Source organism: Sorex araneus, chromosome 6 (genome assembly GCF_027595985.1).
Source record: "Sorex araneus isolate mSorAra2 chromosome 6, mSorAra2.pri, whole genome shotgun sequence".
Taxonomy (NCBI): Eukaryota; Metazoa; Chordata; class Mammalia; order Eulipotyphla; family Soricidae; genus Sorex; species Sorex araneus.
Window position 1 is genome coordinate 147,708,502 of NC_073307.1, and position 26,498 is coordinate 147,734,999.

Here is a 26,498-nt window from a genome sequence, read left to right on the forward strand (position 1 = left end):
CAGTTTTCCGTGTTTTTATTGAAATACAAAAGTGCAAAGGTGAAATACATGATTGGTGCTGGGAAGTCGGGCCGTGGGGCGGCCAACACAGACCCACAGCACATGCCTGCCCACCCCAGGGCTGAAGAGGGGCCCTCGGGAAAAGACCAAGTCTAGCCCCCAGACCCCTCGGTAAACGGGGCTGACATACAAAGGGAAAGGAAGCAGTGGCTGGGGCCAGACAGATCAGGGACACAGCTGCCGCTCGGGTGGACGCGGGGACCCACAGGGAGGGCAGGCTCCAGCCCGCCCAGCTCACGGGGCTGGACTTTCAGTGATGACCCCATACCCAGCAAACACAAACCCAGTGAATCTCTGCCAAGGTCCTTCCCTTACTGCCAAGGCATAAGGCCCCAGGAAAGGGGAAGGGGGTCTCCAGGACTCACCAGGAAGGACCAATTCTAAGAGATACACTAAAATGGGGGGGGGGGTCATCAACTGTCAGAGGAGGCTGCTCTAGGGGGAAGGGGCCCATCTGATGAGCTGCCACCCAGCAGCATCCCTGGAGGAAGGCGTCACCTCCGGCCAGAGCAGGGCCCTGCCTGCCCGCAGCAGACGTGTCTGCGAGCTTCTAGGCTGAGACTCTGGCTGAATTAAAAGTGGGGGCCCGCCTGGGGGGGTGAGGAGAGTAAGGCTTATTATAAGCCTACCCCCCCAGACACTCTGGGGTTCTTGGGGGCAGGACTGGGGTGTCTGTTTCAGAAGGCTGCTGGGACTCCGCCCAGCCCTCCAAGATGCCAGTCCTGGCAGAACCAGGCCTGGGCGCAGCCTGAAAGTCCAGGGCCAGGACAGTCCCGGGAGGGAAGGCCGTCGCAGGACATGGATGCGGAGAAGCCTGTCACTCCTGAGTCCTGGAAATCCCCAAAGGCTGGAAGCCCAGCTCAGCCAGCCCCGCCCCGCCTCAGCCCTCCATCACCCAGCAGGACCAGCCCAGCTGGCAGTGCCTCAGAAAGAGGCGGGGAGTTTAGGGGGTGGGGGGTGGTATCAGAGAGGTGGGGCTGGGGCTGGTCCTTCTCCCGGGAGAGGCAGGCAGGCTGGCTCTGCAGAGCCTGGCCGGAGTCGGGGACCCAAGGAGGCAGTGAGAAGTATAAGGCGAAGAACAAGGCCCTGCGGTCATGGCGAGGCCTCCAGGACTGAGGTGGGCGACAGCGGGGCAGGAGGAACGCAGCTGACCAGCTGACGCGCCTGGCTTCCAGCTCTGGGGCACTCATGGCCCCTTGAAGCTCGGAGTCCAAAGTGGGGCTCTCTGGGACAGGCTGGGGTGAGGCTCAGAGCCCCTGGCAGTCGGGGCTGGGGAACAGCTCCCCCTGGTGGTCCAGGAGGAACTTGGTGAAGGTGTTGATGGGATTGATGGCCTTGAGGGTGATGGCCGCGTCCTTGGCCCATAGCAGGTTGGGGCCGAAGACCACGGCCAGGTTGGTGTTGGTCATCTTGTTCTGCTCACAGTTGGCAGAGACCTGTGGGGGGAGTGGGGGGGGGGGGAAGTGCTGTAGTGCAGAGCCTCTCCCCACCTTCCCCATCCACCCGCCTCGGGGGGAAGCTGTGCTCACCTCCACCAGGAAGGCGGTCAGGAAGCGCAGCACCTGGTAGTTCTCGGCAGGCAACGTGCGCAGGGCCTGCTGCGTCACCTCCACGCGCTGGCTCTCGTCAATGTCTGTGAGGAAGGGGGACCAGGGTCACCAGGCAGGCGCGGGGCACTGGGGGGTGTCCTGCTGCACGCCGAGAGGGGCACTCACTGAGGAAGCCCACCACGTGGGGGTAGAGGTCGAAGGTGAGCAGGGGCTCGGGCAGCTCCCGCAGGAAGGTCTTGAGGATGACGGCCGGGAGGTGCAGCTCGTTGTACTGGTCGAAGTCCACGGGCAGCCCTGCGGGGAGGAAGGCAGGGGTGTCGGGCGGGCCCCTGGGAGCAGGACAGGGACACAGGTGCGCTCCTGGGGGTGGTCCCAGCATACACGAGTTATTCTTCACCTCCAGTGATCCTGGCCCAGAACCAGGAGCCAGATGGACGCGGCCTGGGGCAGCCAGGCAGGGTGAGCCCTGATGACCCCAGAGCCCTGGGCAGCAGAACTGTCCCAAGGCCATGGAAGGGAGAGACCACCCCACAAGTCACAGGCATCCCACAACACAGACGCACACTCACCACAAACACAAACACACACACACACATTCAGACACAAGGGCACAGAAACACAAACACAATCACAACTACACATTCATACACATAACACACACACCATTCATAGGCACATATGGACACAGAGACACACGACACAAAATATACACATAAACAAAATACACTACACACACACTCACAGAGAAACATATGGACACACAATACACACTACATATACACTCACACACACAGTCACAACTACATGCATAATACACACCACACCCGGGGACACGGGGACCATCACAAGCAGACCCAGCCTCACACACAAAGTCACACATGGACACAGAGACATAAATATACACACACTCACCACACATACACCCAGACACTCTGACAAAGAGACAATCATATAAGGCTGGAGCGATAGCACAGGGCGTTTGCCTTGCACGCGGCCGACCCGGGTTCGATTCCCAGCATCCCATATGGTCCCCTGAGCACCACCAGGAGTAATTCCTGAGTGCATGAGCCAGGAGTAACCCCTGTGCATTGCCAGGTGTGACCCAAAAAGAAAAAAAAAAAAAAAACAAAGCGACAATCATAGACACACATGGTCTCATACATGGACTCTCTCTCTCTCTCTCTCTCTCACACACACACACACACACACACACGCCCCATCCAAGGCCCACACTCACCCATGTTGTATTTCTGCTGCACCTCCCGCACCACCGTGGTGTTGGCCGACCTCCGGAAGATGCCCTCCGTGCTGAGAGCTGGGGGGTCAGGGGCACCTGATGAGTGCTGGTGCTCGGGGCACTGTGCAGAACCCCCTCCCCAAGGGTCTCGGGGGTCCGCCGGGCAGCAGTGCCGCGCCCGTACTCACCGTGGGCCCGCAGGTACGCCACGGTGTCCCGGAGCACCAGCGGGACGGGCTCCTGCTCGGGGTTCTTCTCCTGGAGGCTGCGGGGACAGAGCAGTGAGCCGGGCTGCGGCCCCCCATCCCGGGCGCCCTGGCCTGCGCCCCGCGCGTACTCACTGCTGCAGCGAAACCCCAAACTGCTGGTTGGGCAGAGGCGGACGCGGCGGCATGGGCTTGGGGGCCGTGGCGGGGCTCTTCTGGGTGGATTTGAGGAAGTCGTCGTACCTGGGGGAGCAGGCGGGAGACTCAGGCCCCCTCCCCGGCTGCCCCACCCTGGCGGCCAGTGTAGCACAGCCCCCGGGGCCCCCACCGACCCTTGCCACTGCCCTCCTTTCTACACACGAATGGGCTCGGAGCCACAGCCCTCAGTACAAGGTGGGGTGAGGACTCTGCCATCCCACTGGTTCCCTATGCAAATCCACATGTCACCCGGCCACATGTCACCCGGCCCCTCACTTGAGCACTTGGCGGGGGATCCCCAGCTGCTCCAGCTTCACATGCTCGCTCAGCTCACTCAGGTAGTTCACGTAGAAGATCTTCTGCCCGAACTTGAAGCTGGGGAGTTGGGGGGAGGTGCAGGGTGAGGCTGAGGCTGGGCACCACCCCCCACTCCCCCCTGCAGGTGCCTGTCCCGGGAGCCCGGGTGCAGTGCCGCCTGCTCACCTGATGATGGGCTTGAAGAGGATGAGCAGAGTCTTGATGAACATGGTGGGGTGCACGATGTACAGCGCCTTGATATTCTTCTTGTACCTGCGGGGTGGGCGGGGGTGCTCAGGAGCGGCTCAGGCCATGGGGGGCGGCTCTGAGCAGTGGCCAGCTGGACAGGTGAGGGCCAACAGTGCGGGGGGTGAGGGGGGGTGGGCCCGGGGAGAAGCTGGGGCTGGAGATCTCGGGGCTCAGTCCAGGCTGTTCTGAGGGTCGCGGTGCGTCCCTGGCCCCGGCCCCGGGACCCCCACATACTTGCGGTCGAACTCTCGGTAGGCGTCGCGCAGCCAGCTGAGGGACGGCTTGTTGTCGCTGCTGAGGCCGTGGTGCAGGTAGAGCAGCGTGTAGTCGCTCTCCACGTACTGGTCCAGGGTGTGCTTCAGGTACCTGGGGGCGGACAGGGGACAGCGGGGCCCGTGAGGCCGGGCCCTGCACGAGGGGGCCCCCAGGAAGACAGAGCCTGGGTGGCTGGGGAGGCTGTGCAGGGGTCAGACTGCACCCCCGGATGCTGTCAGGGACGCCCCCGTGGGCCTGTAAGGAGCACGGCAGGACAGCGCCACGAAGACTCACCAGTCCGTGACAAAGCCAGTCCCCCCACCATCTCCCCAGAGGCCCCAGGGCCCCCAGCCCCCCTCAGTCCTGCTGCCACCTGGCCCATGTCTTCACCTCCACCCTTCCAGGAGTGGGGTGGCTCCTAGTTACCTGCTTCCGGCACATGTGGGAGCGTGTGCCCCCCGCCCCACCTCGGCTTCCCTTTCTCACCCCGAACCCTCCCTGGAAAGAAGTTCCGTGTAGGCGCAGGCTCAGAGACTGCCGGTGACGGGCTGCGGGGACCCCGGGCGCCCAGTCTCACAGAGGCCCACTATCCCCCCTGGTGGGAAGCAGACAGGGAACCAAAGCAGAGCCCCAGACCAGGAGAGGGGCCCCAAGAAGACTCTGACTGGTGGGGGGCAGCAGACTGCCTTCCCCCGCAGGGGAGCTGGGGAGGGCGGGCAGGCAGGGCAGGAGGCAATGAGGCTGGGGAAGCACCCCAGGGTTTGATTAGGTTCCAGACATGGCCTGACCTAGCTGAGAAAGATGTGTGTGTGTGTGTGTGTGTGTGTGTGTGTGTGTGTGTGTGTGTGTGTGTGTGTGTGTGTGTGTGTGTGTGTGTGTGTGTGTGTGTGTGAGAGAGAGAGAGAGAGAGAAAGAGAGAGAGAGAGCAACACCTTTATTGCAAACCACAACAGCTAATTAGAGAGAGAGAACAGAAGGGAATGCCTTGCCACAGTGGCAGGGTGGGGTGGGGGGTAGATGGGATTGGGGAGGGTGGGAGGGACACTGGGTTTATGGGTGGTGGAGAATGGGCACTGGTGAAGGGATGGGTTCCTGAACTTTGTATGAGGGAAGTATAAGCACAAAAGTGTATAAATCTGTAACTGTACCCTCACGGTGATTCTCTAATTAAAAATAAATAAATTTAAAAATTAAAAAAAAAAAAAGAAAAAAAAAAAGCAACACACATGTGTTTGGTTTTAACATATTTTCTTGTATTCTCTTATATAAAAGCTTAAATAGCCCCAGAATGAAATCAACAAACTTTACACACTTCCCTCTTTTTGTGGTGGGAACATGCTTGCTAGTTGGGTTGGTGTTTGAATTATTGTATGTAATGAGCTATTGTGAACTACTTTATGAAAATAAAATGTGTAAAATTTGAAAAAAATAAAAAAAGAAAAGAAAAAGAGAGAGAGGAGAGAGAGAGAAAGAGAGAGAGGAGAGAGAGAGAAAGAAAGAGAGAGAGGAGAGAGAGAGAAAGAGAGAGAAGAGAGAGAAAGAGAGAGGAGTGAAAGGAGAGAGAGAAAGAGAGAGAGAGGAAAGAGAGAGGAGAGAGAAAGAGAGAGAAGAGAGACAGAGAAAGGAGAGAGAGAAAGAGAGAGGAGAGAGAGAGAGAGAGAGAGAAAGAGAGAGAGAGAGAGAGAGAGAGAGAGTGTGTGTGTGTGTTCCAGCCCCATAAGGTGGCAGGGGCTGGAATTCGGGGCCTCACACATGCGGGCAGCGTCGGACTGTGATTCCCTAAGCACCAGGCAAAGAGAAAAGCGTCTCTTGGGAGGCTATTATATTACGGCCTCCGGAAGGCGACACTGCGCTGGTGATCAGGCACCATGAAGTGTTGGTGCTCCTTGCCCCGACAGACAGAAACACATTCCTGCTGGGCACGTGACTCACTGGGGAGCTTGGGCCCTGGGAGCCCTCCCCGGGGTCGGGGGGAGGAAGGGAAGGTCCCCCACCAGCAGGGCTGAGAGTTGCGCACGCACACCCCCAGATAAATCAGAACAGGGCCTGGCGCGGATCTGCAGGAAGGAATTTGAGATGAACAGAAGCAGTTTTGGAGGGGCTGGGGTGATGGTACGGTGGGAAACACGCTCGCACACACGCGGGCAGACCAGGGTTTGATCCACGACACCCCAGATGGTCCCCTGAGCCCATCAGAAGTGAGCCCTGACTTCTCTGGGGCCAGCAGCCGCCCGACCTGGAGCCCGGGGCCGCGGGCTCAGCTGACGACCGTGGGCTCTGTGTCAAACCAGCAGTCTGCAGGTGGCTGCGCTAAGGCGCCCAAGGAGGCGCGGGGCCCGGCTGGCCGAGGAGCCGCAGCTGCTGCACGGGGCCGGCATCTGTAAGCGGTTCAATGTGCGCATGGGGTTCGGCTTCCTGTCCATGACCGCCCTCGCCGGGGTCGCGCTCGACCCCCCAGTGGACGTCTTTGTGCATCAGAGTAAACTGCACATGGAGGGTTTCCGAAGACTGAAGGAGGGGGAGGCAGTGGAATTCACCTCTAAGAAGTCCGCCAAGGGCCTGGAATCTATTCGAGTTACTGGTCCTGGTGGGGTGTTCTGTATTGGAAGTGAGAGGCGGCCCAAAGGGAAGAACATGCAGAAGCGGAGATCTAAGGGAGACAGGTGCCCCCATGATGGTCTAGACCATCATGCCAAAGAGTGCAAGCTGCCACCCCAGCCCAAGCATCAACCATATGGTAGCCTCCTGTCCACTGAAGGCCCAGCAAGCCCCCAGCTCCCAGGGGAAGCCTGCCTACTTCCGGGAGGAAGAAGAGGAGATCCATTCCCCTGCCCTGCTGCCTGAGGCCCAAAATTGAGCCAGTGGGTGGGGGTTATCCTTTTGCGATCAGCAAGTTTCAAGGAGCAGGCATCAATCGGCAGAGGAGAAAGTGGGAACAGGGTGGGCAGGGGGCAGCTGGCACTGCCATGTACATATCTCAGGCCGGGGTCCAGAGCTTCACCCTCTCTTGGCAGGGGGGAGGCGGTGAGGCAAAGGAACTCCAACCACGCTGTCTAAAATGCACCTGAGGGCTTTGGGGGCTGACCCCCTCTGCATGCTTTATCTGAGTCTCTATGCCCAGGATCTCTTGCTTTTGAAATGTTCTGGACACGGAAGTGGTTTTCCTTTTAAAGAAGGCTGTGTAACTATTTTCCATGCCAGAGTGAAAAGATTGATCAGACAAGAGACCAGATTAATAGGCCCAACCCACAAGCTTCTGCATTCCGTGGGAGGGAATCTCAGGGCTAAGACAGGCTTTCTCTACATCTTGCCTCCCAACACTCTTGGGTTAGAGTGTTGGGAACTGTCCCAAGCCATGGATTGTGATGAAAGGCCAAGGGGGGACTGGAACAGCGCTGACCTATCTGCTCCTAAGCTCCCTCCCCATTCTGGGCCAATATGATTTTATTTATTTGCTGCCTTGGATTGCTGCACCGTGGTCCCACCTTCTCCAGGATGCCAACTGCACTAGCTGTGTGCGAATGACGTATCTTGTGCATTTTAATTTTTTTTTCCGTAATATAAATATTCTGGTTTTGTATTTTTGTGTATTTTAATCTAAGGCCCTCGTTCCTGCACTGTGTTCTCAGGTACATGAGCAATCTCAGGGATAAGTCAGCGGCAGCTCCGGGTCTGCACAGCAGGAATACCTTTTGTTGTTTGATCAGCAGGGAGAAAAACTATTTGAAGTGGATTGAACTACCTCATATTCTCTTTTTTTTTTTTTTTTGGCCAACTGTGAGCTGACTTTTCTGCTGTGATGTTGTCTTGAAAACCCTCCATCTTCAATGTTCTCATGGGGGTGGGGGGGGCTAGGTTTTCCCTGGGTGCCCTGTGACTTGATTTCCTCCCCAAGATTGGAAACTGGTCTGAACAGGAAAGGTGGTGCAGAGAGGTTAGGAGAAGCTGGGCCAGGTTAAAGGCACCAAGAGGAAGCCAAGATCAGGTGAGGTCTGTGTTGGGATGGAGGATTGCTGTCCCAGACCTCTAACCCCAGGGCACAGGACTCTTGACATCCCAGCTCCATCTTTCACTGGATTGGGCTAGGCCTACCATGCACAACAGGGTGAATGTGTGCTTGCCAAAAAAAAAAAAAAAAACCCAAAAAAGTTTGAGTTCATAAGGATAGTTTTCAGAGGATATCTCTGTATCCACTTTGAGATGCCCAGGTATGGATACGAAATGGGGACCAAATCCAGATCCTTTAACTCTTTGGCTTCCTGATGTCTCCTTTTTTGGGGCCCAGAGCCAGTGTCCTGCCCTGCGGTATCAGTGATTCACGTCATGGTGAATAGCCAAAGGAGAAAGGGTGGGGTGGGCGTTCGTTTACGTGCTGTGATCCCTGCAAACCTCTACCTCACTGTGTTGAAACGGGGCAAATGCAATAGACCGCATTGGGTGATTTGTGTCTGATCCTGGGTTCTTGTTCTCCCCCAATTTGCAGCCCCTTCTAGTTATTGTATTTGTCTGGGCTTTGTAGAACTTATGAGTAGCTAATTTGGTGATTTCTAGGTGGCCTAGTTTGTGTAAATATAATGTGTTGGTCTTCTCCATGTTATTTTGGGGTTTTATTGTTTACAAAACTGTTGTATAAGAAAAATAGCCAAAGCATCTTTGACAAAAGGTTCTGCACCAGGTAAAAGGATCTGAAGCAAGCTTGGGGACCCTTCTTGAAATGGGGGTCTTGAACCACCCTTTCTCTTGTGTTCACCTGCCCTTATTTCCTATTTTGAATCAGGTCTTCTGTTCCTCAAACTTTTACCATTTCCTGAATTTTCTTACCACCTCCTTGATTCCCCCTTCTACCCCCACTTCCTCCATTCCCCTCTAGCCCCCCCCCCACCAATCCACACAACCTTGCAATTCTGTGGTGTATCCCCACAAGTCTTAAAGTGATTTTTTACAAAAGTCCTTTAGAAGTTCAGAACACTCTATTCCTTGCACCCAGTCTTTGAAGAGAGGACTATCACTTGCTATCTTTTATGCCAAACATGCGCTGCTGTATTACTTTAGTTTTGAATATTAGGGTGGAGAAGCAATGAGGGGACCTTCCATGTAAAGTGGGATCAGGAAAGCAAGGAAAGGGAAGATGAATGTATATCCAAGTCACTCAGGAACTTTTGTGCAGGTGCAAGAAACTTAGGTCAAAGTGGCCACAAGATTGTTTAATAGGAGACGGACGAATGTAACTCCATGTTTACTGCTAGAAACCAAAGCTTTGTGTGAAATCTTGAATTTCTGGGGAGGGAGGGCGGGAGAGTAGGGAAGCATGTACCTGATCCCCTTCCCTCATCCCATGGGCTGAGATGGGAGCCCATGGGCTTCGGTGACCCCATCCTTGGGAAATGTTTATTTGATGGTTGATTTTGTGGTATGGGTTTACTTCCTTTCCCTTTTGCAATCATTTTGCTACATACATGCTGATCCTTTTCCCATTCCCTTTCTGTACCCTGGGAAAATACAATGAATAAATAAAAAAAAAAAAAAAAGAAGTGAGCCCTGAGCGCAGAGCCGGAAGTGAGCCCTGAGCACTGCAGGGTGTGAGCTAATACAACAGGGAGGGCGCAGATGACCCAAGTTCTGTATCGGGCAGGCCATATGGGCCCCCGAGCCCACCAGGACTAACTCCTGAACGCAGAGCTAGGAGGAACGTGTGAGCACCACAGGGTGTGGCCCCCCACAACAACAACAACAAAATAAGAAATGATTTTGGAGTTTGTTCCCTGAGATTAGTTACAGTGGAAAAGAACGGAGTGTCCAGCCCCCCGCCCCAGGACAGGAGGGCGGCCGTCCACTGCGGGCTATAAATAGACCCTCTCACAGGATGTGTCCACAGATAGAACTCATCTGAGAAGTCAGCTGTCAGAGCTGGGCCCCCCTCAGGGGACCGATGGGCAAACAAAGGCAAGTGGGGGGGGCGGAGGGGAAAGGGCGACAGCCTGGAAAATTCATGGAGCGGCTGACAAAGGCGCGCACATTCCTGCAGCGTGTGCGTGTCTGCGAGGCGGCTGTGGAGGCATGTTCGTGAAGGCTCGGTGCTCGGGGAAAAAAATAGAACCCGAGAACACACGCCGAGGGCAGAGTCTGTGTGTGGCCTAGAAAAAAAGACGGGAAGGGGGCTGGAAGGGCAGGATAGCGAGGCCAGTTGGGGGGTGGGGTGGGGGGGTGATCCAGGTTCGAACCCTGGCACCGCATCGGGTGCCCTGTGCCTCGCCAGGACTGATGGCGAGGACGGAGCCAGGAGGCAGCCCCGAGACCAGCAGTGGCCCCAGAAACCAAAAAAAGAAAACAGCAGTGGGAGTGACCAGCCTGCCCAGGGCCAGGCCGACGTGAGACGGGATTTCACAGCTGCCTGTGCTTTTTCTGGATGGCTAAGGACCCGTGGAGCTCTATACCCCGGGGGAGGTGGGGGGAACAGTGCTGGGCAACGTGGAACAGCATCCCCTAGAGCAATCTCTCTGTCTCTCTCTCTCCTCTCTCTCTCTGTCTCTCTCTCCTCTCTCTCTCTGTCTCTCTTCTCTCTCTCTGTCTCTCCTCTCTCTCCCCTCTCTCTCTCTGTCTCTCCTTTCTCTCTCTTCTCTCTCCTCTGTCTCTCCTCTCTCTCTTCTCTCTCCTCTCTCTCTTCTCTCTCCTGTCTCTCCTCTCTCTCTCTTCTCTCTCCCCTCTCTTCTTTCTCTCCTCTCTCTTTTCTCTCTTCTCTCTCCTCTGTCTATCTCCTCTCTCTGTCTCTGCCCTCTCTCCCCCTCTCTCCCCTCTCTGTCTCTCTCCTCTGTCTCTGTCTCTGTCTCTGTCTCTCTCTCTCCCTCTCTCTGGCTCGGTTTAGGTTTGGGGCTACAGCTCTCAGTGCTTCAGGGCTCACTCCTAGCGGGGCTCAGGTGCTCTGGGGTGCCGGGGATCAAACTGCTATGTCCCCGGTCCTGCTGACTGGAGGTTCTCGAACGATGTCCTTTGTTACAAGGCAGACCATGGCATTTCATGTCCGTGACCTCTCCTGACCCCAAGACCACCCAGCAGGCAGTACAGCTCCTAGTTCTCTAGGGCTCCCAAGAACCCTGGGCCCCAGCGCTCCGCTGCTCAGAGGGGAACTGCAGCATCCGAGCGCTCGGCCCGTGTCTGGGGACCACGTGGACAGAAGCTAAGTCTGAGACATTCTGATGACGGGGGCGGGACTGGCCAGGGCGGGCGCCCTGCTCCCGGCAGGCACTGCGGCCAGCTGCGGGGGAGGAGGAGAACGGCCAGCACTGATGGGATGGCTGCCCTGAAGCCACAAAAGGCGCAGGGAGTGTGGGAGCAGCCTCCCTCAGCCCAGCTCTCCCCGGAGAACCGAACTGGGCACTTGACCAAGCCCCTCCTGACTGCCTCCCCCTCCACCCCGCCCCCAGCAGCTCTCCCTGTGGTCGGCAAGCACCTTAGCTGGTACCAGCCAGGCCCACACGATGGCCTGTTCCAGGTGCTACCTGTACTGCAGAGGTGTGGCGGGGAGGAAGGCACAGAGAGAACCCAGGCACCCAGGGTCGGCCCCTTCCGTGGCCACACCCCTGTTCTGTCCCCGACTCAGCCCAGCCCCTCCACACACAGCCCTGCAGGGGCCCCCAAGGCGGGGTGGGCAAAGCTCCTACAGGCCAGCAGAGAAGCTGCCTGGGAAGCCCCACGTGGATGCAGCAGAAGCGGGCAGCTGGGCCCTGCCTCAGGGAGCCCTAGAATGAGGGCCCGTGCAGGGGCGCCTCACTTCTAGGAGTCTCGAGCAGCCCAGGACAGAGCATGGAGCTGCAGCAACAGGGCTGGACACTGGCCCAAGGCAGAGGAGATGGACGGGGAACCATACACGTGCCTCATGTGGACGGCACACAGGGCACCACACCAGAAGCACGTGAGCCGCCTTTTGTTTTTTTCTCTTTTTGGGTCACATCCGGCAATGCACAGGGGTTACTCCTAGCTCCGCACTCAGGAATTGCCCCTGGCGGTGTTCGGGGGTCCCTATGGGATGCTGGGAATTGAACCTGGGTCGGCCACACGCAAGGCAAATGCCCTACCCGCTGTGCTACTGCTCCAGCCCCCGTGATCCTTCTTCTATGAGGCAATCTGAGTGGGCCAGGGGGAGCCAAGGGTCTTCTCGGGAGAGTTGGCACCCCAGTGCTGGGAGGAAGGAAGGGTGGCACCACTAACCCCAAGTTAGGACACTAACTGGGATGGACGGACGCACTTACTCAGGCCACGGGGTGCCAGGGCTGGTGGTGAGGTGAGACCGGGGCCAGCCTGGGCCTCTTCCACACTGACACCAAAACTAAGCCAAAGCTTCAAGACCAGGCCTGACTCCCTGCCCAGTGCTCCTGTATCAACAGCTTGGGGAAAGCAGGGGCAGCAAGGAGACAGCCTGATACCCCGCGGCTGTGGGGACCACCAGGGACCCCTCAGCAAGCCCGATGCCCTCGGGCACTCACCCCAGGAGCTTGCTGTGATCCAGCTGGTGGCTTGGGGGCATGCGGCAGGCGCTGAACACGATGATCTTCCGGCCATACTTGTCGTCCCCTGGGGGTGGGGACAGAGGGATGTGAGGACTTGATGGGGAAAGGGGAGAACCCTCGGGCCTTGGGGTCCCGGCCCAGAGTGGCTGCCTGTGCTCAGGACACGTCACCAAAGGATAGAGGGACAGGGTCACTGACAATGACTTGGGTCTAAATAACCTGCCTGGGGCTGGAGACATTGTTCAGCGGGGCGGGCACTTGCTTTGCCCAAGTTCAGTCCCCGGGTCCATCCTCAGAAGTCAGCCCCTAGCACAGCCAGATGGGGGCCCCTCAACGCAAAGAACTGGAATAACCTGACTGCAGCTGACACTGGGGACAGCCCAGTGGTTCAGGCAGCAGCTCTGCATGCAGCTGATCTGGGGCCCAGCCCCAGCACATACCTTCCCTAGAGTCCAAAGCTAGGAACAGGCCCCCTCACACTGCTGAACAGGGGGCCCCCCAGTGCCAAAAGAAACTTGTTTTTGTTTAGGGGCCATACCTGGTGATGTTCAGGACTTACTCCTGGCTCTGTACTCAGGAACTTGTCTAGGCAGTGCTCAGGGGACCATATGGGATGTTGGGGAATCGAATCTGGGTTGGCAGCATGCAAGGCAAGCGCCCTACCTGTTGTACGAACACCCCAGCTCCCAAAGAACCATTTTTTAAAAATAAATAAATGTCACCCCTAGGAAAACAACCCTCAAATTCATCGTTGGAGGAATGGATAGAGGGAAATGTGTAGGTTTTCCAGCCAGAAAGTCATCCCTGGGGAGCAGGTGTGTCACCTGGTACCAGCGCTGCCTCCCCCATACCCCCACCCCACCCCACCTAGAACATGTCCAAATGCTGACCCGAACATGGTCAGTCCCCTGAGAACATGAGCACAGGCACCAGAACCCTGTGTGGGACAAACTCAATGACCACAGGTGACTGAGTGGCACAGTGGGGACGCCCCAAGGGCTAGACTGCTAGGCAGGAAGTGACCACTGGGTGTGGATTCTATTAAAATAAGAAAAGAAACAAGATGCTTCCTCTGGAAACTTCCAGTTCAGGAGTGCCATGTCCATTCACAACCTGGTGCCAATGCCACTTCTAGCTGCTTCCAAAAATGCCCCCTGTCCTCCTTCGGAGCGCAGCCCTGACCCGGATGTGCTTCCTCCTCCACGCCGCCCGCTTGCCCGCCCAGCCAGGCTGCAGGACTGCGCTCTGCTCCGCCTCCCGTGCACAGCTGGGATGGGCTTGGTCATGCGGCAGTCACCTCCTGTGCCAGCCTTCTCTTCCTGGCGAGCTTCTGAGACTTGTTGATGACAAAAATGTCTCCACGCCTCATTCCTCTTCTCTGGCCGGACACACCATTGCAACAGTACCACACTGTCTTTATTTTCATTTTTTTTTTGGGGGGGTGCGCATTCCACTCTGGAACTGCCTACACTCCAGCCTGAGATTTACAATTCCCTTCTACTGTTTTTTTTGTTTGTTTGTTTTGTTTTGGGGGCCACTTCTGGCGGTGCTCAGGCTTATTCCTGGCGGGGCTCGGGAAAGCATACATAGTGCTGGGGATTGAGCCCAGCTGAGCAACCTACAAAGCATGTGCCCTACCCACCTTCCTTATCATCTCTCCCGCCCTGACAATTACTTTCTTTTACTCCGTGACACTCCCTCTCTCCCTTTGTCTCCTTTCAGAGACCCCTAAATAAAACTACTTTACTTCTAAAAAAAAAAAATTAGTCATGGAGCCTGTGGGGAGGAGAGGCAGAGTAATAGCAGAGCAGGGAGGGCATTTGCCTTGCACACAGCTGACCCGGGTTTGATCCGGCACGACATATGGTCCCCTAAGCCCCACCAGGAGTGATCCCTGAGCACAGAGTCAGGAGTCATCTCCAAGCACTGTCAGCCATGACCTCCCCAACAAAACATCAACTATGTGCAACTGTCAATCACGGGTGATGTGAGTCTTTCTGGGCCAGCAGCGGCGCCCCCCTCACCCCAGCTGTCACTGCTCCCCCAAACCGAGGCAGAGGCGCTGGCCCTTTCCACCAGGGCTGAGGCAGGCCCGGAAGGGCAGGGTAAGGAAGCTTCCACAATGCAGCTCACGCAGCCCGGGGCTACAGCAGGCTGTCTGTCTGCCATGCCCAGCCCTACGGGTCCCCACTGTCTGCCATGCCCAGCCCTACGGGTCCTTCCCACCATCCCATCTCTCTGTCCAGGACAGGCTGAATCTGGTCCAGGGAGGGTGTGAGGCTCTGCCCAGCAAACCCAGGATGGCTGGGGGGTGTCCCGCTCCCATCCGGGAGGACACGTCCCTCTACCCGCATACCCACCTGGTCCCCTCGAGCCCGCCTCCAGGCCTCTCCAGCTCACGCTGTGTCCACCCCGGGTCACCAGCTCTCCCTGGTGAGGCCTCGCCCTTTTCCAACCACTCTCCCACTCACCCAGGCGAGGTCTCCTCCCGGAAGCCCGTGCCTCCACCTGCTTCCCACTGGCTGGGCAGCTGCCCCTTCCAGGCGCCCCAGATGGACTGATGCTCATCCATGTCCGACTCTGTCCTGATTATGGGTCCCTCTACTCTGCAGGCTGGGGAGGGGACGTGGTGTGCAGGGCAGCATGAACACAGAAACGGTCTCTCGGCCACCTGGGACTCGCTCCTGCTGGCCTAGAGCTCAGCTTGTCACAGGGTCCCGTGATAGCCTGAAGCATGAATACAGCCACCGCTGGCATCATGACAACTTGGAGTTTGATTCCCTTTATTGCTTGATGGTGCCAGGGATTGAACCCAGGGTGTCACCCAGGCCAGACACGTGCCCTCCTGCTGAGCCAGCCCTTAGCATGAGACCTCCCAACATCCAGGTCACCAGATCGCTACAAACAGGGGGGTCTCAAGGGGCCTGGCACAGAATCTTCTAGACTCTTCTAGACAATCTTCTAGAATCTTCTAGACAAGCAGAGACGCAGCCCTGGGCAAGCCTGTCAGTGTCAGTGAAGGCGAGGGGGGCTGCTCTGATGTGTCTACCTGTCAGTGCCGGGGGTGGGACCCAGGGCTCAGGGAGCTGACACGCAGCTCGCCCTCCCACAGGCCGATCTGAAAGGCTGATCTGGAGTCTTCCACTTCCTTTCACCCCCTCGAGATGGGGGTGGGGGGCTGGAGCCATAGTAAAGTGGGTAGGGCGTTTGCCTTGCACATGGCAGACTCAGGTTCCAACCCTGGCACCACATATGGTCCCCTGGGCACCATCAGGAGCCAGGAGTGATCCCTGAGCACAGCGCCAAGTCTTGGCCGTGAGCACCACTGGGTGTGGCCCCCAAACAAAAACAAACAAGATGGGGATAGCCTGGCTCTTGCCAGGCCAGCTGCACACGGCCCTGGGGTCTGAGGGAGGACAGAGCAGACGGTCAGGGATAGAGTGAGACAGGGCAACCCAGGCTCAAGGACAAATCAGGCCCTCAGATCCCCTGGGCTCCCGGTACCAGCCTGTGTGGGCAGGGGCCAGGGGAGTGGAAATGCCAGATGTGGGGGATGTGAGAGGAGCGCGGGGGAGGGGGGAGCCCCAAAGCCTCCTTCCACCCTGCCCCCAGCTGCACGCAGCCTCTGCACTGGCAGATCTGTAGGCAGGTGGGGTGGAAGGCTGAGCTCACTCGCTCTGGAATTTCAAGAGCTGCTACCTGGTAACCATTTAAGCACGCAGCCGGGGCAAGGACCCGCAGTCTGCCGTGCCATCTCGCCGTGCCCCACAAAGACCCCCTAAATGAGGAGCTGGCTTTCCAGCCAGCGGGGCACCCAGTGCCCCTACGCCCTCTGAGAAGTGTCCGAAACAGCCACACACGGCTTCTGGGCCAAGAGGGCCACCCCGAGCATACCCTCCACGCGCAGAGACCAGGGCGACGTGCTCCCCGCCACGACTCCTCCGTGGACTCGCCGCTGGCGAGAAGTGGTTTCCCTCCCGGAGCCCCTGAGGCTGCCAACCACAGGCTGGTTCCAGAGAACGTGCCTGGAAACCCGCGCTGGAGGCCGTCAGGATGGGGCTAGGGCAGGCCAGGGATCCGGGCGGGGCTGGCTGGCAAGGCTCCCAGGCCCCGGGGTGGGAACGGGGCGGGGGGAGCTCTGGGCAGCCCTCGCCTCCCTGGTCGCCTCCCCTGGTCAGGAGGCCCAGTGCCCCAGCTGGCAGGCGGGACTCTTCCCCAGGCCCTGACATCCCCCCTGGATCCTGCAGAGAGCAGCACTCTGCCCTAGAGACAGGCCCAGGAACCTGGAAAGCGCCAGAAGAGATGCCGGGAGTTAATCAGCAACAGAGTGGGGAGTTGGGGGGAGGGCGGGGCGGACATGCAGGACACGCTGGGAAAGAGCTGGGCCAGCTCCCAGCTCCACCCCCAACCTGCAGGGCAGGGCAGAGACAGTGCACCCCCCGCCCCGCCCCCCCACCCCGGCACACTGGTTAAAATGTTCAACCGTCAGAGAGACTGGGAGCCAGCGGACACGGTGTTAGGGTTTGAACTCTGCTGGGGGAGAAACTGGATCCACAAATAACAGCCCTTCCTGCCTTTCCGGAGGCGCCTCTGGGAGCTGGTTCCCAGCACCCGCGGGAGGAGCCCCGGGGTCAGGTCACGCTGGGCCCTGGGGGCTGATGCAGGCCAGGGGAGGCCGAGCCCCGGGGTGTGTCTCTGGTTCTCACACTCAGGACACTGGCCTGCCCGGGGTCCCCGGGGTCTGACACCGGACAGTCGCACTCAGGCACTGCTCACCCAAACTCCTGGGTAGTCAGAGAGCCAAGAGGGAACTCCCCATCCCCACCCCCAGGGGCACGTGCAAATCCCCACACAGTCTCCTGCGCCCGCCCTCCTGAGTCCTTGGCTCCTTCCTGCTCACACAAATGGGGTGCAATTCAGCAGGCCCCACCTCCTGGGGTTGGGATTCGCAATCTGCCTGAAGGACACCTCCCTCCTCCCTGGCCAGTGTGTTCTGGCTGCAGAAGGAAGTATCGGGGGTCACCCAATGGGGTGCAGGGGCAGCCTGCCTGCTGGGCCTTTACACTGGGCTAGCAGGGCCAGGACAGGCGCCTCGTCACCCCAGACACTCTGACCAAGTTGTCTCAGGGGTGCTGGGGGCTGAACCTTGAAGGGATGTCATGGCCTAGCCAGAGCCCTGAACCTTGGGAGGTGGGGAGGCGGGGGACAGGGACACACACGACATTGCTGTGGACACTCCTCGGACCTGGGGATGAGCTCCTCAGCGCTGCCCTTCAGCTCTGAGCCCCACATTCCAGGGAGATGGTGCACCCTCCTGGCCCCCTCAACTGGCAGCCACCCCGGTTCCAGGGCTCTGGCGCTTCCTGGATCCCCTCCCCAACTCTGCACCCTGGCTGTCCACTCCTGACCTCAGGAGCCATGGGTGGGGGTGGGGAAGACCACAGACTTGACGGTTCCAGTTTCCTCTCCCAGCAGGAGGCAGGGTGAAACAGACCCCCCCACTCCCCATCTCAGCTCCCCCTGTCCCCAGCACCCCTGGCCGTTGGCATCTGTGGGTACTGCACCACAAGAAACAGAGACAGTGACACCCCAGGGGGATGCAGCACCCCTTTCTCAGGGGAGCACTTTCTCAGGGGAGCACTTCTGCAGGGAGCCTTAGGATCCCAGGGGTCACAAGGCCCCTCTCTTCCGGGAGGTCACTTGGCCACTCTCCACTTCCTGGGAACAGGAGTTTCCTGGGGTGGCCCTCCTGGCTGCCCAGGCAAGGAAGAGGGGGAGCAAAGGGAAGGGAGGGAGGTCAGGGACACTCCTTGGGAAGACCTCTGCTCTGGGCTGAGCCTCGACATGGTCAGGATGGGGGTCTTCTCTGCCCCCTGGGAGAAGTGGGTGAGCGAAGAGCAGAGCTGGGCACGGATCGAGACAAGCCGCTCGGCCACACTCCTCCCTCCGCACCACGGGCCAGCGACGGGTCACAGGCTGGGCGGGGTGCACGGGAGCAGACCACGCAGCCAACACGGTACGAGACGCTGGGGCCCTGCTCTCGGGGTTGCTGGGGATGGAGCTTGGGGCTCCGGCACACGGAACATGCGCTCCGGCCGTCGGAGTTCGCTCGTTGACTCCGTGATGGGCACTCAGGAGTCTGGGGGCCACCCACATTCCTCAGCCCAGCCGTGCTTGAGCCGCTCGGTCCTGGGGGCTTCCTGGGCCACAACCCGTGGTGCTAGGGATCAAACTCTGGGCTGGCCCACACGGGAGACTGGAGTGGGGGGCTAGCTGGTGTGGGGGCTGTCTGAAGTAGAGGGCCAGAGTAGGGGTCTATCTGTAGTGGGGGCTGTGGTGGGGGCTGCGGGGTCCACAGTTAGGGCGCTCACCTGCCACCTCCACTATCTGGTGCCGGGCGATGTCATAGTAGGGGTCGTCCCACTTCAGGTGTGTCACGGGCTCCGGGGAGCTGCTTTTGGAGTCATCTGAGGAGAGTGGGAGAGTGAGGCGGGACTCGCCCAGCATTCTCTTGGCGGCCTGACAATACACCCGGAGGGCAGGCTCCAGCCCCACTTGGGGGCCCCCCTGCTCCCCTGCAGCAGAAAGGAAGGGGTCTCTCCAGGAAGGCGCCCACCGACCTGACTTGGGGAAGTCGGGCAGCTCGTCCGAAGGCCAGTTCTTCTCATTGATGGACGCTAGCTTGAGCTGGTTCAGGGCCTCGTTGGTATCGGTCAGTGTCAGGTCATCCTGCAGCTCCGAGAGCGGGTCCATGGCCAGTCTGTGCCCCGGCCTCACCCTGCAGAACCTGAGGAGAAAGCTGAGAGGGGTGGGCTGTCAGTGACTCTCTCTTCCCCTGACTTCTCACACACACACACACACACACACACACACACACACACACACACACACACACACACACACCTGTCTGTCAGCTCTTAGGGGAGTGAGAGTCACCATGTAGACATGTGCATGTGTGTGCACGCACACACGTGCGTGTGCGTGCACACATACACACACCTGCCTGTCAGCTCCTGGGGGGGGGAGAGAGTCACCATGTAAACGTGCATGTGTGTGCACACACACATGTGCGTGCATGAGCGCGCACACGCACAAACATACACTCTTGCCTTGCCTGTATGTCAGTTCTGAGGGAAGAGTCACCCTGTACACAACACACACACACACACACACACACACACACACACACACTCTTGCCTTGTCTGTCAGTCAGTTCTTTTTTTTTTTTGCTTTTTGGATCACACACACACACACACACACACACACACTCTACACTCTTGCCTTGTCTGTCGGTCAGTTCTTTTTTTTTTTTTTTTGCTTTTTGGATCACACTCCTCCATGCACAGGGGTTACTCCTGGCTCTGCACTCAGGAATTACTCCTGGTGGTGCTCAGGGGACCATATGGGATGCTGGGAATCGAACCCGGGTCGGCTGCATGCAAGGCAAATGCCCTACCCACTGTGCTATCACTCCAGCCCCTATCCGTCAGTTCTGAGGGGAGAATCACCCTGTACACACACACACACACACACACACGCTCTTGCCTGTCTGTCAGTTCAGAGGGGAGAGTCACCCTGTACACACACACACACACACAAGCGCGTGTCTCCTGGGGCGTCCTGGCCCTGCTCCTCCACTTCTCATTCCGGCCAAGAGTGCCATCTGCCTCCGGGGCCTCCTCACTCACCACCACTGGGCACTGGGCCAGAGACAGCAGCTGGGGCAGAGCACAGCATGCTCAGGCCTGCCCTCAGGTCCACCAGCTGCGAGGGAAGAGCTGGGCCCAGGGAGGCCTTGAGTCCCAGCCACAGACCTGGGGAGACGGTCCTGGGGGGCCACTGGAAGGTTCCTGAGGCTCCAGCAGGGCCACAAGGCTGCAAGAACAGCAGGCGGCTCCATAACCCTGGTCAGCTGGGACCCGGCTCCCACACCCCAACCCTGATCCACGAAGGAGAGGTGACCCCAGGCCATGGCGGGGAGCCCGACTTGCCCACTGGGGATAGGAACCAGGCGTGGGGGTGGAATGTGTCCTCCCCAGTGGGGCTTCCAGGCCTATACAACTCTAGGGGAGCTCCCGAGGCTGGCTCCAGGGGTACAGGTCAGTAGGCTTCCCGCAGACTGTGTAGATGGGACAGGGAAGCCCATGACAGCGAGCATGGAAGAACTGAAGGTGGAAAAGGCAAGAGCGGCAGCAGGATTCTGACAGGGATTAGACAGGGTCTGAGAGGGCCTGACGGGGTCTGACAGGGTCTGACAGGGTCTGAGAGAGTCTGTTCAGGGTCTGTCAGAGTCTGACAGGACCTGACAGCATCCACCAGGGTCGGAGAGGGTCTGACAGGATCTGAAAGAGTCTGACGGGGTCTGAGAGGGTCTGACAGTATCTGAGAAGGTCGGAAAAAGTCTAAGAGGGGCTGAAAGGATCTCAGAGAGGCTGAGAGGGTCTAGATAGGATTTGACAGATCTGTCTGACAGAATGTGAGAGGGGCTGACAATTTCTAACAAGGTCTGAGAGGGTCTGATGGAGTCTGACAGGATCTGACGGAGTTTCATGGGGTCTGAGAGAGTCTGATGGGGTCCGATGGGGTCTGTGACAGGGTCTGACAGGGCCTGGCAGAGTCTGAGAGAATCGGAGAGGGTCCCTCTGACAGGATCTGACAGGACATGGCAGAGTCTGACAGGGTCTGAGAGGGCCTGAGAGGATCTGACAGAGTCTGATAGGGCCTGACAGAGTCTGTGAGGGGCTGAGGGGATTTGAGGGGGCCTGACAGGGTCTAGAGAGGGCTGAGAGGGGCTGAAAAGGTCTGAGTGGGGTCTGATGGGGTCTGACAGGGTCTGACAGGGTTTGACAGGATCTGACAGGGACTGACAGAGATCAAAGCGTGGACTCTAGGATGCAGTTGGCATGGCATGGAACACACCTCTGGCACTCAGCCATGAGGAAAGCAAATCTCCCCGTCTCTAGCTCACCCAAGGAGGCAGGCAGGGGCACTTCCAAGTTGCTCTCTCAGTCCAAGCCCTGACAGGAGGCTGTGCTAAACTCACTGCATTCCCAGAGTCCAAAAAATGACATATATGGGCAGAGAATCGGCAGTTTGCAGATAAGAAGCGCTGACGAGACCCAGGCGCTTGCGGAGAGAAGAGGGGAGAGCAGCCAGCTGAAAGCTAGATCCCAACACCTCAGGGCTTCCAAGCACCGTGACAGTCTCCCGCACAGGCTACAGCGGCAACCTCAGGCTCCCAGCGCCTAGCAACAACCGCCTGTTCCAGGGCGACCACATAGCATTAGTGGCAAAGGCGGCTACAGCAAGTGAACAAAAGCTTGTTCCATCCAAAACAAACAAACACACATACACACATACACACACACACACACACACACTCTCTTCAAACACTCTCAGACACACTCAGACACATTCTCAGACACAGCCTCACACACTACTCATAGACATTCTCATACACTCAGAAACTTACATTCACACACACACTCATGCACTCAGACACATACACACCCACACACATTCACTCGTACATTCACACATACTCTCACATACTCACACGTGCTCACACACTTAACCACACCTCTCTCCTTGTACACTCACTTTCACACGCTCATACTCTTACTCACTCGTCATACACTCTCACAAACTCCTCACACATGCACCCACTCACATTCACATACTCATCCCTCACACACACTCACACACTCACACACTCTCCTCACACACTCTCACACACACCTTCATACATGCTGATACTCCTCATATAGTCACACACATATTCACACATTTACTCCACGTACACACATTCATCACAAGCTCACTCCTCAGACGCACGCACACAGAGACACAATGTACTGACTCATAAACACACAGTCCTCACATACACTCACATTCAAACACACATACCCCACGTACACACCCCCCTCTTCTTCCTCACCCTGTGCCTTCGGTGCGAACCGTATCCGCTCCCCCTTCTAACCGAAACCTCAGTCCCTCTCCAAGCTCAGAGACGAGTCTCTCCCCTTCCAGAACGCCTATCTCTGTGGGATCACTAAGCCTAATACTCCAACTTCTCAATGCGGGACCGCCTGGTCTCAGGGTCCCCACCCCAGTCTGCTACAGACACCTCCCCACTCAACCAGCAGACTCTGAAGGCTCCTCAAGGGGCCCCAAGCCAGGTTACAGGGACAAAAATTCAGCTCCAGGTCACCCTAACCCAGGCTCCAGACGTTCTGTCACTGCCCGGGCCGCAAGAGCTCCTTCTGCCGGCCCACAGTCACAAGGAAAAGTCCTGCCCCCAAATAGGAGTCTGAGGCACTGAAAAGGCATGGGAGGGTCAAGTCTGTGTCCTCCCTAAACCACGGGTTTCAAAGAGTCTGAGTAGGGAGACAGAGAGAGAGAGAGAGAGAGAGAGAGAGAGAGAGAGAGAGAGAGAGAGAGAGAGAGAGAGAGAGAGAGAGAGAGAGAGAGAGAGAGAGAGTGAGAGTGAGAGAGAGATTCATACACATTCACATTCCTCATATACACTCACACACCCTCTCCTCACACTCTAACACACTCTCTCATTCACTCACTCCTCATAAACTGAGAAGGGGAGAGAGAGAGAGAGAAAGAGAAAGAGAGAGAGAGAGAGACAGAGACAGAGACAGACAGAGAGAGAGAGAGACAGAGACAGAGAAAGAGAATATGAGTGTGGGCAAGGCCTTTCCCATCTGGAAACATCCTTCCTCCCCTCCCTGGGAGAAGCGCAGGTACTCCCAGCAGTGTGATTACTTCCTGCGTTGCCACAGCTGTGCTGAGGGGCTGGAGGACAGTACAGCAGCATGAGGTAAGGCACTTGCCTCGAACACATTGACCCAGGCACCACAGAGGGCCCCCTGAGAACTGCCAGGCATGATCCCTGAGCACAGCGCCATGAGCAAACTCTGAGCACAACCCCCCCTCCAAAAAAAAAAAAACAAAACAAATAAAATTTCTTTGGGTTTTTTTTTGTTTTGTTTTGTTTTTTTGCTTTTTGGGTCACACCCAGCGATGCACATGGGTCACTCCTGGCTCTGCACTCAGGAATTACCCCAGCGGGGACCATATGGGATGCTGGAAATCGAACCTGGATTGGCCACGTGCAAGGCAAACGCCCTACCCACTGTGCTATGGCTCCAGCCCCTAAAATTTCTTTGTTGAAAAAAGCAACAGGATGAGGAGCGGCTGCTGGGAACTTGGGGTATGTCACAGAGGGAGAGGAATCCCCCCAAGCTGGGAGCCCAACTTGAACTGCACCTCCTCTTTTCCACGGCACCCATCCCACCCATATACCCTGTGAGCATTCAGGGAGAGCTGAGCCCTCCCCCACCTCATACTCTCCTCCCCCAGCCTAACTAACAACTTACCAGTTGTTCTCACCTTTCAATCCACTAGCCTCTCTCCCCACCCTCAAGTCCGCACCTGTTACCCTGTGCCCAAAGCGCCACATTCCCTGGGGAAGCAAGGGAAGGGGTGGGGGTGGGGGCCTGTGGAGAGGGAAATTCTACCGGAAGGGAGTCAAAACAAAATACCCCAGCCACCACCTAAAACCCCCCAGTCCCTGTGCGTTCAGCTCCACTCTGTACAAAATGCTACAGTGAGGTGCAGTTTCTTTCTCAATAGGTAAAGCAGTTCACTCTATAAACATCTTTGGGATTCACTGTAGGTAAAGGTGATGACTTTGGGAAGTCCTGGGCTTCTCCAAAATCTTGGCAGAATTTGCAGACTTTTCCCCCAAGACTGGCACACGCATGAAATCTTGCATGCAATTAAAGGGAAGAGGGTGTGTCACAGGCTCTGTAAGAACCGATTTCAGAACCCCAACCTATTCGGCACATAGTAGATGCTCTATCACTATCTGCTGAATGGGTAAAAAAAAATCAATGAATCTCCAGTGAGAAGCGGGGAACCAACACTTGTTGAAAACCCCACACAGCACCATTAGCCAGACACAACTTTAAGTGTACAACGCCACCAGTGGCACACGCACTTACTGAGCTCATTTAACAACTCTTCTCTTTACAAAGAGCACAGAGGGTGGAGGGAGGAGGAAGGAAGGAAAGAAATTGCTTAGGAAAACAAAACAAGAAATTGCTTAGGGTCATAGAGCAGAGCCAAGATTTTCCCACACTGTGGGGGCTGGAGACACAGAGCAGCAGGTGTGGTGCTTGCCTTGCGTGCAGCCAACCCAGGTTCCATTTCAGGCACCCCGTAGGGTCTCCCAAGCCCCTCAGGAGTAATTCCTGAGTGCAGAGCCAGGAGTAAGCCTCATGCACCTCTGGAGATGTGTCCCCCTCCACCCCCCCTCAAATAAAATTTTTTTCTACCACGTGGCTAAGTGACTTGCCATTGTCGGATTCTCAAGGTTCAGGGAGGTCCTACTTGAAGACGAAGTAAGCCTTTCCCCTAATCTCTTCCCGGAAGAACCAAGAAAACCTGAAATGGTACTTTCTGCACTCAACGCTCTCTTCTCCTTGGGGTTCCAGCACCACAACATCCCGCCTTGAGCGGCAAGACTCCCAACGACCATCATAGCAGCATTGAGTTTCGTGGTTTACGAAACCCAAGCTGGGTGTGATTATCCCATTTTCCGGATGAAGAAACAGAAATACGGGCCCGGGGAGATAGTAGGACAGAAGGTAGGACACTTGCCCTGCACTGGGTCAACCTGGGTTCGATGCCCAGCGCCCCCTATGGCTCTCTGAGCCCCACCAGGAGTGATTCCCTGAGCGTGGAGCCAGGAGTGAGCCCAGAGCATAGCCGGGGCTGATCCCACCCCGCGAAAACAAACAAACAAAAACAAAAACAAAAGCAACAGAGATGAAAGCGTGGCCTATCTCCGGGAGGGTCCCCCGCCCCTCCCCGATTTCTCGTTCTGAGCACTTCCCCCCGACTGAACAGAGATCGTGCTAAGAGGTGGGACTCCGCGCTGGGGCGAACCGCAGGAGGCAGAAAGCAGCAGAGGAGGCGACGAGCTCTCACGGCTCCGAGGGCCCCATCCCACCGCCCGCGTCCCCTTCCTCGCATCCTTCCTCTGCCCCTCTGCCTCCAACCCATCCCTCCGGATGGCCCGACCCAGCCCCTGGCGTCCCGGCACCCGAACCCAGCCGCTCACCGCAGTCGGCTCGACTCCCTCCGCCACGCCTGTCACGGCTCGGCTACGGGTTACGGGGCTGACATCCGGCCGGGCGACTGAACGGGAACCGCCCCCTCCCAGTTCCCTCCGCCGCGCACCACTTCCGCCACACCTCCGACCCTCCGCCGGCCGCCGCCGGATCGCAAGCGCGCCCCGCCCACTTCCGGCACCTCCCCGCCCCAGGGCCCCTAGGGAGGCGGAAGGAAAGCGCGAGCCAGTCCGACGCGTCCCCCGCCCCCCTTCCCCCCGCAGAAGGAGGTGGTCGCCGCTCTTGGTTCCGCTTCCCCCGCCACCCGGCTCTCTGGGGAAGCTCCGGAATCCCAGTTTCTTACTACACCCGCCCAGAGGTGTGCCTCGCTCGTACTCCCCGCCCCCCCGGTCCCGGACACCAATGTGTGTGACGCCTGGGATTCGTTCTTCCGAGGAAACGTAATCAGTCCAGTACTGTTTCCGGGGGGAGCTGCGAAGGCGACGCTCACTTCCGGCGGGAGAAGGCTTCCTGAGCCGCCGCGGTGGAGCTCGGGGGGGCCGTTGTTGAACGAGGGGAGAGGACAGTTAGGTGAGGGACGTGCGGCGTTTGCGGCCGTGCCCTCGACTCTCTCCTCCTGCGGCGCCCTCCGTCTCTCGGGGCTTCTCGAACGCCCTCGAACCTCACCCCAGCCCCCTCACACTAACCCGTGCGGTCCCCCGAGCCCTCTCCGGACCGTCCGTTCGCACCTGCCGCTTCCCCTCGCGTCTCCCCGTCTCCCCACAGCCCCCCGCCCGCGCCCACCCAGGCCCTCGTCG

At 57.8% G+C, this 26,498-nt stretch overlaps 1 protein-coding gene and 1 pseudogene across 1 annotated transcript; one reads left to right on the plus strand and one right to left on the minus strand.

Annotated features, from left to right (window-relative positions):
* On the minus strand, positions 1 to 25,880 carry ARHGAP1 (Rho GTPase activating protein 1). Its single transcript, XM_004619071.2, has 13 exons — positions 25,692 to 25,880; positions 19,177 to 19,355; positions 18,928 to 19,023; positions 12,533 to 12,620; positions 4,032 to 4,163; positions 3,735 to 3,821; positions 3,528 to 3,626; positions 3,189 to 3,296; positions 3,036 to 3,112; positions 2,848 to 2,925; positions 1,776 to 1,904; positions 1,590 to 1,693; positions 1 to 1,496 (listed from the first exon to the last, which is right to left on the minus strand). The coding sequence occupies exons 2-13, from the start codon at positions 19,307 to 19,309 to the stop codon at positions 1,308 to 1,310; spliced, it is 1,320 nt and encodes a 439-aa protein (XP_004619128.1). The 5' UTR covers positions 19,310 to 19,355; positions 25,692 to 25,880; the 3' UTR covers positions 1 to 1,307.
* On the plus strand, positions 5,921 to 7,247 carry LOC105943362 (protein lin-28 homolog A-like; annotated as a pseudogene).
* Positions 25,881 to 26,498: the final 618 nt, after the last annotated feature.

What these genes read in the sequence shown, in the direction of transcription:
- ARHGAP1 (XM_004619071.2), bottom strand. Translation starts at nt 19,309, where the DNA reads ATGGACCCGCTCTCGGAGCTGCAGGATGACCTGACACTGACCGATACC. An exon ending in ATCCCCCGCCAAGTGCTCAA is followed by an intron (nt 3,297 to 3,527) that starts GTGAGGGGCCGG and finishes CTGCTCCCCCAG; the next exon opens with GTACGACGACTTCCTCAAAT. An exon ending in GCAGCAGAAATACAACATGG is followed by an intron (nt 1,905 to 2,847) that starts GTGAGTGTGGGC and finishes TCCTCCCCGCAG; the next exon opens with GGCTGCCCGTGGACTTCGAC.